The sequence below is a fragment of the Bombina bombina genome, chromosome 6 (genome assembly GCF_027579735.1).
Source record: "Bombina bombina isolate aBomBom1 chromosome 6, aBomBom1.pri, whole genome shotgun sequence".
Lineage (NCBI taxonomy): Eukaryota > Metazoa > Chordata > Amphibia > Anura > Bombinatoridae > Bombina > Bombina bombina.
The window spans coordinates 603,075,672-603,088,457 of NC_069504.1; the positions used below are offsets into that span (position 1 = coordinate 603,075,672).

General features: G+C 38.6%; 1 protein-coding gene across 1 annotated transcript in view; it reads left to right on the forward strand.

Moving 5' to 3' along the window:
• Window positions 1–12,786, forward strand: part of ADAMTS17 (ADAM metallopeptidase with thrombospondin type 1 motif 17) — a 611,877-nt gene that overhangs the window by 357,176 nt on the left and 241,915 nt on the right. Inside the window, exons 11-12 of the mRNA XM_053717604.1 lie at window positions 9,790–9,891; window positions 10,397–10,542. Coding sequence (XP_053573579.1) covers window positions 9,790–9,891; window positions 10,397–10,542 — 248 coding nt within the window. The remainder of the gene's footprint in view (window positions 1–9,789; window positions 9,892–10,396; window positions 10,543–12,786) is intronic.

Genomic DNA, 12,786 nt, shown 5'->3' on the forward strand with positions numbered 1-12,786 from the left:
CTCTTTTACCCTCCCATTTTCATTCAGTGTCCTCTAGAGCTTGGGTATATGATATTTTTCCTACTGTTCCTTTTTCCCTCAGCAGAATGACTGGGGGATGAGGGGAGTGGGGGAGCTATTTAAACCTTTGGCTGGGGTGTCTTTGCCTCCTCCTGGTGGCCAGGTTCTGTATTCCCACAGGTAAGGAATGAAGCCGTGGACTCTCCTCATACAGATAGAAAGGAAATTATCAGGTAAGCATAATTTGTTTTCATGCACGTTACCTCACGCTCTATTCACAATGCGGCTCGTAGCCCTACATGTAAACAATGAAACTTGTGATTGATTGTTTACTTTGTTGTGCATTGACGTCTACGTAGAGAGTGTGTGGGACTGCTCTCTACATCACTACAAATTGGAGTACCACATTGAAGGGGCAAAGGATACTAGGAAAAGAGGTAAGATTAAAATAATGGGGTTTATTAATTTTTAGATAATAAAATGTGTATGGCATTTACTTTAACTCTGTACATTAGAGAACTATGGGCTCGACTATAAGTGGAGCGCTATTGTTTGTGCGCAAGTGATATCTGTTTTTCGAGGCCGTTTGAGCTCAAGTTAAATTCCGCTTGCATTAAAAGTTGAAAGTAAATGTGAACTCGTGAGCACAATTTATGCTAGAATTATTTCCGCGACTTCAGAGCTCTGGTTAATTGTTACTCAGATAAAAAGATGCACAACACACATCAAAAATACATTTAACAGTTACACTCATAATAACACTGTTTGATAAAAACTTATTACAGAAAATTGCCTAAAAAAGTTATAATAGCTCAAAGATATGAGGTTTCAGGTGTTAGCAATATTCATATTTAATAAGGTCTTATATTCTGTATGTACTGTAAATATTATACATTCCAATGTTCTACACATTGCAGAATATGTTTTATGTATTTTTAAATAAATATTCTTATACATTTCTGTATATATCTATAATCCATCAGATATATATTTAAATATCTACTTAAGAATAAATAGAACATATTTTGCTATGTGCAGAACATTGGATTATGAAATATGCAAAATCTTCTTAAATTGCGCTTTTAAACAACAGCAATTGTGTTTGCGCAACTTGTGGGTGTTTTTTATGTTGTTTTTTTTAACATTTTCGGCTCCATTAAATTCTATGGCGGAATTCGATTTTTACTTTTGCGACAAAAAATTACTTCTAGTGATTTTAACGCTCGAACAGGAGTGCAAACTACCGCTCCCCTCATAATCTAGCCCTATATAATTTGCCATCGCTTTAACACCTACTCCCTTCTAGAGATAAGATCATACAGCTCGCTGGATGAATGTTTATGTTACAAGTAGTTTTGTGTAGGGCTGCACGATTAATCGCGGATGCGGTTTTAAACTGTGATTAATCGCGGATGCGGTTTTAAACCGCGATTAATCGCCGCGGTTTTAAAACCGCGAGAGTAGGCAATAAAATAAAATGAAATCTTCAGATCGTCATGAAAACAGAGGCGGAGAGGGAGGATGAGAGACGGACCAGTGTGCGGCCGTGGGCGGACCTAATAATACCTGCGAAACGCCCATTTTGGAAAAGATTGAAGAGTGTGTGGCAATCATCTGGGAGTGTTGTGGCGGTGGGACAGCTCAAAGTTGTGAGCAATAAAGTGAATATTGTAAAAAAACTTTAAAGTGCCTTACTGTTTTTTTTGTGTGTTTTTTTTTTTTACTTCTGTGACGCATAACATTGAGTTTGATTACATATTACAATAATACAATATTTTTTATTTATACATTTTCATTAAGGGTTGCTTGTTTATTGGACATTGAGAAACATGTACAGTAAGATTCTGTAGTGTTAAATTAACGTTTTATTGAAAAATGAAGGTGTTATAGTAATTTTTAATAAAATCACGATTAAATCGCAATTGCTTTTTTTCCCCCATATCTCCCAGCCCTAGTTTTGTGTTTAGTATCAGTGTATCATTATATTTCACATGCAGGGTAATATGCTCGGGGAACAGAAAAGGAAGCAGTCATCAAACACAGTTGATTTTTGTTTTTTTTGCTGGTTGTGTTCAGGGCCGTCTTTAATATTGATTGGACCCTGGGCAAAAATTTTCTTGCCCCCCCCCCACCCCATGCAATTTCGCTCTCCACCCCAAAATCCCAAAAAACAACTAAATCAATTTTTTTTTTATTATTAGCCCAGCAGTGGATCATCCACTGCTGGGCTAATCATTTAAAAAAAAAATATTTAAAAAATTGCAATATGTGAAACTGGACCTAAGCAGAACTAATAAGTAAATAAATATATAAATTCCTCCACTGTGGATTCATTTAATATTCTTTTGAATGTGATTCTGGTGTGAGGTTAGCTGGTTAAAGAGATTTAGGGTAGCCAAAAGGAGCAAAGCAAGGTAAAGGAGGAAGCATGGAGGTGCAGACAAATATAAGTTTACTGACTGGAACAGCAGAACTACTATGGGAAGCTGTAAAATCTGAGACAGAGAGAAAATAAAAACTATAAAAATAAACCTTACATTAATGTGTGAAGTATCAGCATGACGCTATACATCAGCCACACCAGCACATGTAGCTTCTTTGCTAGGAACAAGTTCCCTCTCACCCTGAACTAGACACTGCTGCATGGGGAGGGGCGTGTGTGCACTCACTTATTCTTCCCACTGACACCTTTCTACAAAGCACTATTCCCCTAACAAACTTCAGTTAGTTGATCTTAGGGCCACAGCAGAAAGAGCAGGGCTAAAGGGACCAGTAGACATGATGCTGTCTGTCCAAGGCTGCATGGATACAGTGTGAGATGAGTCACACAGCCTCAAGACTGAAGAGAGCAGTGTATGCAGCTGCACAGATGCTCAAATCCTCATGTGCCTGCCGCTCCAGCTTTCTGCTGCATGCGCCTACAGTCAGCCCTACCCAGAAACAATCCCCACCACCAGAGCAGTTACCTGGTAACAGTGGTAACCCCAGTAGGACCTTTTCTGATGCAGTGGGAAATGGCTGGATGCCGAGTTAGGGCTTTGCATTCAGTGCTGCACAGTGCACATCTAAAACAGCACATGGCACTAGCTTGGCATGTCACATGACACCGGCACGGTCTGGCACAGTGTTTAAAAAAAATATAAGCAGAGTACTTTTGACTGTGACAGTATTAGGACTGAATGTGTGTGTTCCCCATGTCACTTCAGCAGTCTGGTATGAACCATTAAAAAAAAAAAAAAAAAAAAAATTTTTTTTTTTTTTTTTTTAGGACTCTTGGGCCCCTCAACAGAGACTGGGCCCAGGGCAGCTGCCCCTTTTACCCTGTGTTAAAGACGGTCCTGGTTGTGTTAGCAATATCAGGGTGAACCATTAGGTACTGCACTAGTCCTGAACACTCATTTCTCAGCCATTGTAGTGTGTGTGGCTGGGAAGGGCAGAGATACAGTTACTTGAGTTTGTGTAATCGTTTCCTGCAATGTGCTTTGGATTTAAAATCCCACGTCACAGCCTGATGTGCCATAGAATTTTGTTATTTAATAATCAGCCTCTGCTGGCATTTCAATCTTTCCTTTCTCATTTGCCCGCATAACATACAGATGACCAGCGTGAAGATGAAAACATCAGTAGTTTATCTACAGAGTTTACAATTCACAAACCCAAACAATTATCTTTTTTTTGTTGTTTTAAACACAAACTTTCTATTTCTTGAAGAAAAAAAAATCTAAAAAGTATTAAAATTAATCATTAGCATTTAGTGCTGGAGTAACTTGCCGCAACTTGCAGAAATATATGAATAGTTGCACTTGTATTAAATGAACTTATAAAGACAAAGATAGCTTGTTTAGAGGGAGAATTGTGGTGTAAATATATAATGTTTACACAATGCATATAAAGTGCCACGCTCCCTTAGTACAGAAACTCCTACGCTTCATTGCATGTATTTAACACAATGTTTATGCTAAAGATAAATGTTTATAGTCAGGTCTGTACACCACCCTCTTCTAATAAACGCACTGGTCATTACCATGCACAGCACTGACTGAAGGTGCCCTCTAGTGGAGAACTGTTTTCAGTGGCCCTTTGAAATCAATTATGTGAGAGGTCTCCCTGATATGGTTCAGATAAATTGTGTCATTTTAAACAACTTGCTAATGTACTTCTAATATCAAAGGTTCTTTGTATCATTTGTTGAGCAGCAAAACTAGGTATGCTCACTAGTCCTGCTGGTAGCTAGCTGGTGATTGGTGGCTCCATCAATATGCCTCTTTTCATTGTCTCACCAGATGTATTCAGCTAGCTCTCAGTAGTGCATCGCGACTCCTGAGTCTACAAGGGTACCATGAAAACTAAGCAAATTTGATAACAGAAATAATTTGGAAAGTTGTCTAAAACTGCATGCTCTATTTGAATCATGGATGTTAAATTTTGACTTGACTGTCCCTTTAAAGGATCATACAAGTGGTATCTAATGAAAGCATTTAATATAATTTCCAATACATTGAAACATTTTTGCAACATACTTTGAAAACAAATGTTCTGGGTGCCCCCAGTAATATCACATATGATGTAACCAGCACCACTTTTGTAGTGATAACTTTTAACGGAAGCTGGAGATACGTTACCGTATATATATGAAATATCACTTTTAAGTCACTGTCATTATGTTTTTGTATTTATTGGATATGCAAGAGGGTATGTGGTCTCGCCATTCATACTCTCCTGTAGACACCAAAGTCATCGGAAATACCCCAGAGAAGGTTAAAATCACTGTACTATGTGTGTTTGTGGCAGAAGGGGGATATTTAAAATGTACTTGGCTCGATTACAAGTGGTGCACAATTGACAGCACAGGGTGAGTTACCTTTTGAGTGACCTAGTGCAAAGAATAACGTGCAATCTTGTATTACAAGTGTATGGTTACATATTTTAACCAAAGCATCTTAAAAGAACAGTAAAGCCAAAATTAGGCCTAGATTTGGAGTTTGGCGTTAGCCGTGAAAACCAGCGTTAGAGGCTCCTAACGCTGGTTTTAGGCTACCTCCGGTATTTGGAGTCACTCAAAAAAGGGTCTAACGCTCACTTTTCAGCCGCAACTTTTCCATACCGCAGATCCCCTTACGTCAATTGCGTATCCTATCTTTTCAATGGGATCTTTCTAACTCCGGTATTTAGAGTCGTGTCTGAAGTGAGCGTTAGAATTCTAACGACAAAACTCCAGCCGTTGAAAAAAGTCAGTAGTTAAGAGCTTTTTGGGCTAACGCTGGTTCATAAAGCTCTTAACTACTGTGCTCTAAAGTACACTAACACCCATAAACTACCTATGTACCCCTAAACCGAGGTCCCCCCACATCGCCGCCACTCGATTAAATTTTTTTAACCCCTAATCTGCCGACCGCCACCTACGTTATACTTATGTACCCCTAATCTGCTGCCCCTAACACAGCCGACCCCTATATTATATTTATTAACCCCTAATCTGCCCCCCACAACGTCGCCGCCAACTACCTACAATAATTAACCCCTAATCTGCCGACCGCAAAGCGCCGCCACCTACATTATAGCTATGTACCCCTAATCTGCTGCCCCTAACACCGCCGACCCCTATATTATATTTATTAACCCCTAATCTGCCCCCCACAACATCGCCTCCACCTGCCTACACTTATTAACCCCTAATCTGCCGACCGGACCGCACCGCTATTATAATAAAGTTATTAACCCCTAATCCGCCTCACTAACCCTATAATAAATAGTATTAACTCCTAATCTGCCCTCCCTAACATCGCCGACACCTAACTTCAAACATTAACCCCTAATCTGCCGACCGGAGCTCACCGCTATTCTAATAAATGTATTAACCCCTAAAGCTAAGTCTAAACCTAACACTAACACCCCCCCTAAGTTAAATATAATTTTAATCTAACGAAATTAATTAACTCTTATTAAATAAATTATTCCTATTTAAAGCTAAATACTTACCTGTAAAATAAATCCTAATATAGCTACAATATAAATTATAATTACATTGTAGCTATTTTAGGATTAATATTTATTTTACAGGCAACTTTGTAATTATTTTAACCATGTACAATAGCTATTAAATAGTTAAGAACTATTTAATAGTTACCTAGTTAAAATAATTACAAAATTACCTGTAAAATAAATCCTAACCTAAGTTACAATTAAACCTAACAGTATACTATCATTAAATTAATTAAATAAAATACCTACAATTACCTACAATTAAACCTAACACTACACTATCAATAAATTAATTAAATACAATATCTACAAATAACTACAATGAAATAAACTAACTAAAGTACAAAAAATAAAAAAGAACTAAGTTACAAAAAATAAAAAAATATTTACAAACATAAGAAAAATATTACAACAATTTTAAACTAATTACACCTACTCTAAGCCCCCTAATAAAATAACAAAGACCCCCAAAATAAAAAATGCCCTACCCTATTCTAAATTACTAAAGTTCAAAGCTCTTTTACTTTACCAGCCCTGAACAGGGCCCTTTGCGGGGCATGCCCCAAGAAGTTCAGCTCTTTTTCCTGTAAAAAAAAACATACAATACCCCCCCCCCAACATTACAACCCACCACCCACATACCCCTAATCTAACCCAAACCCCCCTTAAATAAACCTAACACTACGCCCCTGAAGATCATCCTACCTTGTCTTCACCTCACCAGGTATCACCGATCCGTCCTGGCTCCAAAATCTTCATCCAACCCAAGCGGGGGCTGGCGATCCATCATCCGGTGGCTGAAGAGGTCCAGAAGAGGCTCCAAAGTCTTCATCCTATCCGGGAAGAAGAGTAGATCCGGACCGGCAACCATCATCTTCCAAGCGGCATCTTCTATCTTCATCCGATGAGGACCGGCCCCATCCTGAAGACCTCCGACGCGGACCCATCTTCATCCGGCGACATCCAACTGAAGAATGACAGTTCCTTTAAGGGACGTCATCCAAGATGGCGTCCCTCGAATTCCGATTGGCTGATAGAATCCTATCAGCCAATCGGAATTCGAGGGACGCCATCTTGGATGACGTCCCTTAAAGGAACCTTCATTCGGCTAGTAGGCGTCGGGAGAAGAGGATGTTCCGCGTCGGATGGAAGATGATGGCTCCCGAAGAAAGAAGATTGAAGATGCCGTTGATAGAAGACTTCATCCGGATCATGGACCTCTGCAGCTCCCTCTTGGATGAAGACTTCATCCGGATCATGGACCTCTTCAGCTCCCGCTTGGATGAAGACTTCAGCCGGATCATGGACCTCTTCATCCCCCCGCTTGGGCTTGGATCAGGACATCAGAGGAGCTCTTCAGGACGGATCGGTGAACCTGGTATGGTGAAGATAAGGTAGGAAGATCTTCAGGGGCTTAGTGTTAGGTTTATTTAAGGGGGGTTTGGGTTAGATTATGGGTATGTGGGTGGTGGGTTGTAATGTTGGGGGGGGGGGTATTGTATGTTTTTTTTACAGGCAAAAGAGCTGAACTTCTTGGGGCATGCCCCGCAAAGGGCCCTGTTCAGGGCTGGTAAGGTAAAAGAGCTTTGAACTTTAGTAATTTAGAATAGGGTAAGGCATTTTGTTATTTTGGGGGTCTTTGTTATTTTATTAGGGGCTTAGAGTAGGTGTAATTAGTTTAAAATTGTTGTTATATTTTTCTTATGTTTGTAGATATTTTTTTATTTTTTGTAACTTAGTTCTTTTTTATTTTTTGTACTTTAGTTAGTTTATTTCATTGTAGTTATTTGTAGATATTGTATTTAATTAATTTATTGATAGTGTAGTGTTAGGTTTAATTGTAGGTAATTGTAGGTATTTTATTTAATTAATTTAATGATAGTATAGTGTTAGGTTTAATTGTAACTTAGGTTAGGATTTATTTTACAGGTAATTTTGTAATTATTTTAACTAGGTAACTATTAAATAGTTCTTAACTATTTAATAGCTATTGTACATGGTTAAAATAATTACAAAGTTGCCTGTAAAATAAATATTAATCCTAAAATAGCTACAATGTAATTATTATTTATATTGTAGCTATATTAAGATTTATTTTACAGGTAAGCATTTAGCTTTAAATAGGAATAATTTATTTAATAAGAGTTAATTAATTTCGTTAGATTAAAATTATATTTAATTTAGGGGGTTGTTAGTGTTAGGGTTAGACTTAGCTTTAGGGGTTAATACATTTATTAGAATAGCGGTGAGCTCCGGTCGGCAGATTAGGGGTTAATGTTTGAAGTTAGGTGTCGGCGATGTTAGGGAGGGCAGATTAGGGGTTAATACTATTTATTATAGGGTTAGTGAGGCGGATTAGGGGTTAATAACTTTATTATAGTAGCGGTGCGGTCCGCTCGGCAGATTAGGGGTTAATAAGTGTAGGCAGGTGGAGGCGACGTTGTGGGGGGCAGATTAGGGGTTAATAAATATAATATAGGGGTCGGCGGTGTTAGGGGCAGCAGATTAGGGGTACATAGGGATAATCTAAGTAGCGGCGGTTTACGGAGCGGCAGATTAGGGGTTAAAAATAATATGCAGGGGTCAGCGATAGCGGGGGCGGCAGATTAGGGGTTAATAAGTGTAAGGTTAGGGGTGTTTAGACTCGGGGTACATGTTAGAGTGTTAGGTGCAGACGTAGGAAGTGTTTCCCCATAGGAAACAATGGGGCTGCGTTAGGAGCTGAACGCGGCTTTTTTGCAGGTGTTAGGTTTTTTTTCAGCTCAAACAGCCCCATTGTTTCCTATGGGGGAATCGTGCACGAGCACGTTTTTGAGGCTGGCCGCGTCCGTAAGCAACTCTGGTATCGAGAGTTGAAGTTGCGTTAAAAATGCTCTACGCTCCTTTTTTGGAGCCTAACGCAGCCTTTATGTGGACTCTCAATACCAGAGTTATTTTTATGGTGCGGCCAGAAAAAAGCCGGCGTTAGCTACGCGGGTCCTTACCGACAAAACTCTAAATCTAGCCGTTAAACTTTCATGAATCAGACATGCAATTTTAAACAATTTTCCAATTTAATTCTGGTATCTAATTTGGTTTGTTCTCTTGGTATCTTCTGTTGAAAACCATACCTAGGTATTCTTAAGAGCTACAATGCACTACTGGGAGATAGTTGCTGATTGGTGGTTGCATATATACACCTCTTGTCATTGGCTCCCCTGATGTGATCAGCTATCTCCCTGTAGTGAATTGCTGATTAAAATGGTATGGTCTATCTGAATTATGAAATAAAAACTTTGAGTTTCATGTCCCTTTTAATGTGGCTTTACTTTTAACCATTAATTTAAATTTATAGCACAGGGAGCAGTATTAGTGAGTATTGCACTTGATCACAATCCAAAATTACCACTTTCTATAAACCAGTATTGTTAATAGTATAGTAAATAGCAATATCCAACATTAGGTTTTCTTTGCACCCTCATAGAAGTCTGTTATGTGGCGGATTTTGAGTAACAATGCTATCTGAAATGCAGCTGTTAGCAAGCCCTAGACTCTTGCTCAAGCACTTAAAAATAGAATAATTAGACTTGTAATATGAGTTCAAAAATAGAAGCTTTATTGATGCTCTGAAGTGATGTTAATGCACAATAACGCTAATAATATTGTGCTTCACTAGCAATTTAGGCAGCTGCTTTGTGTGTTACTGAAAGGGGTTAAAATATTGCTAAAAGCAGGAAGGAGTTAATAGCTGGTCAACTTGAAACCTAAATACATCACTGGTGCCAGTACCATTTATCATTATTGCTGTCTGATGCTTTGTGATTTCAGCATCTTATGTGTGCTGGGCTGTGGTGTCTCGTGGAAGGTGATTCTTCTTGTAAAACTAAATTGGACCCTCCTCTTGATGGAACAGAGTGTGGAGCAGACAAGGTAAGACTGTTATTAGTTGTGTGCTTGTGCTCAAAGTTGAGTTGCCATAGAAAACTCCATACATACATTTGCTCTAATTTTCCTTTTTTTATTTTTTTTTTACTACATTTTTATTTTCTCTTTTCTGTGGCTTTTTTGTGAAGTATTTCTGTTGGTGCATAATATATAATTTAATGTTAGTGGCTTAGATTCCATAAGGGTAGAGAACACAATTCTCTTTGGTTTTTATGTTTTCCTACGTAGCATGTTAAGTCTACAATAAAGAATCTGGTTTAAAATGCATAAACACTGGAAATCCCTTTGCAACTTAGTAAATCTATGTCTTGTGTAGGAGGGTGCGCCATGGAGGCGATGAGAGATTTTCTGTGCATAAAAGTGATGGCTATCAGTCAACAAGGAGACCACATTTAGCTAGAAATGGATAATAATAAAATGCAATAATTCTGTTGTAATAAAAATGGCTAAATGTTGTAGCCTGTGCTAATATAGGCAGCTTGTATTGCAGTGGTGCAGAGCAGGAGAGTGTGTGAGTAAGACCCCAATCCCTCATCATGTGGATGGAGACTGGAGCGCGTGGAATACCTGGAGCATGTGCAGCCGGACGTGTGGCACTGGAGCGCGATTCCGACAGAGGAAGTGTGACAATCCCCCGTGAGTTCATATATATATATATATATTCCTTGTGGAACAGGGCCTTTATAAGGTTCTTAACCACCTGTCCTCAGGACCCACTAACAGGCCAGGTTTTCAGGATGCCCTGTAGATTTAAGAGTAGCTAATTAAATAACCTGTGATGTCATTCAGACATTCTGAAAATCTATCTTGTTAGTGGGTACTGTATCGGAGAAACTTCTGCCCCTTCCTTTTTTATCTTGTTTTATACTTTTTTTTCTTGTCTGTCTACCATTTAAGACTATTAGATTTTAATATTTGAATAATAATGAATGAGATGAATGCGAATATGAGACATGATTGATATTATGAGGCCTATTTAACAAATGTCTGTTGGACCTGATCCGACAGTGCGGATCAGATCTGACAGACATCGCTGAATGCGGAGAGCAATACGCTCTTTGTATTCAGCATTGCACCAGCAGCTCACAAGAGATGCTGGTGCAACGCCGCCCTCTGCAGACTCGCCGCCAGCAGGGGGGTGTCAATCAACCCGATCATACTCGATCAGGTTGAATTGGGTTATGGATCAGCTGTCTTTGTGACCACTGCTTCATAACTGCTGTTTCTGGCGAGTCTGAAGACTCGCCAGAAACACGGGCCCTCAAGCTCCGTTTGATAGATAGATAGATAGATAGATAGAGAGAGAGATAGATAGATAGATAGATAGATAGATAGATAGGCCCCTAAGTCTGTAAAAGTAGGTGGTGTGTTTCATCTTTAGCCGTTCGTGGATGAAATGTTTAATAAATTCATGTAAAGTACATAATGATAAGAGACTACTCCGTGCAGATGGCTTCTTTTAGAGCTGATCACCTTCCAGGCGGCTGCACTATAAAAACAGAGATGTTTTCTCTCTGTATTTACAGAAAATAAGGGCTTGCTGCTGGCAGAGTCGTCCTCACACTTGCCTGAGCCAAGCCTGAAACAGGAAAATGAGGTGGTTTATAAGACTTTCCAAGTACACACAGACTGGATCTTGTAATTGGACTGTGCATAAAAATGTAAATCTCAAGCAGGTTCCACAGTGCAGATCCTAAGCCAGGCCATGCAGGTTCATATCCAGCTATGTGCTGTCTGTGCGGAAGATACATTTTTATTCTTTAAGCTACTCTTGAGAATTTCTTTTTTAACTTTATTTTTGATCTGAAGGGAAATCCATTTTTTTTACTGGTAAGTTTCATCAGTAATATTATTTTCATCTACAGATTTATAATACAGTTGTCTCCAATGTTCTTATCCATTTAATAGCCAATGCTTTTAGTTTTCTATTTCTGTTTTCACCAAATTAGCCATTTTTCCTCGTGATATCACACTAGCATCCCTCAAGTCTGCTTGTTAACGGGATTTGAAACCCCAAAAAATATTTTGTGATTCAAATAGAGCATAACATTTTAAACAAGTTTCCAAATTACTTATATTATCAAATTTGCTTTGTTCCCATGATATTTTTGGTTGAAGAGATACCTGCCTGAAGCCCTACATGGCAGAAAATAGTGCTGCCATCTAGTGTTCTTGCAAATGGATAACATTCTTGCAAAACTGCTGCCATATAGTGCTCCAGAGATTGTTACTGCTTTTTAACAAAATAAACCAAGAGAACAAAGACAAATTTATAATAGAAGTAAATTAGATTGTTGTTTACTATTGCATGTTCTATCTGAATCATGAAAGACATTTTTTGGGGTTTTATATCCCTTTAAGATTTGTTTTTGCAACTCTGTATGTAGCAGATATCGATAACCATTTTCTCTATAAGAGCAGAGAGGTTGGCGTCAGTGGAAATTCAGTAAGGTTGATTGAGATGAAGCAGTTGCCTAGACGAGGAATGCAGCGGGTGGTCTTGTGAAGCTATGGCAAGGAATATGCTATTTTTTTTATTGCTTTGCAATACAGATTGTTTAAAAACTTAAGCAACACAGAATACAAGGTTGTAAAGGTTGACAGACATTGGGGCAAACGCAGAAGCTAATCTTTACAACAGCACTCCTCTGACCAGCTGTTGTGTTTTAAGTATTTTGTTTCATGGCAGAGAAGTATGATTCTCATATAATCTGATCTGCAGGCTTATAAGCACACTGTAACCAATGAAAACCCCAAATAATAACATTTACAAACTATTCAAATATACATTTACAATACATATATATGGAATCTACTCATATGCATCTGGAGAAAGGGGAACAGCCAACCCTTTCATTTTGTTCTTTATATCCAAGCAAA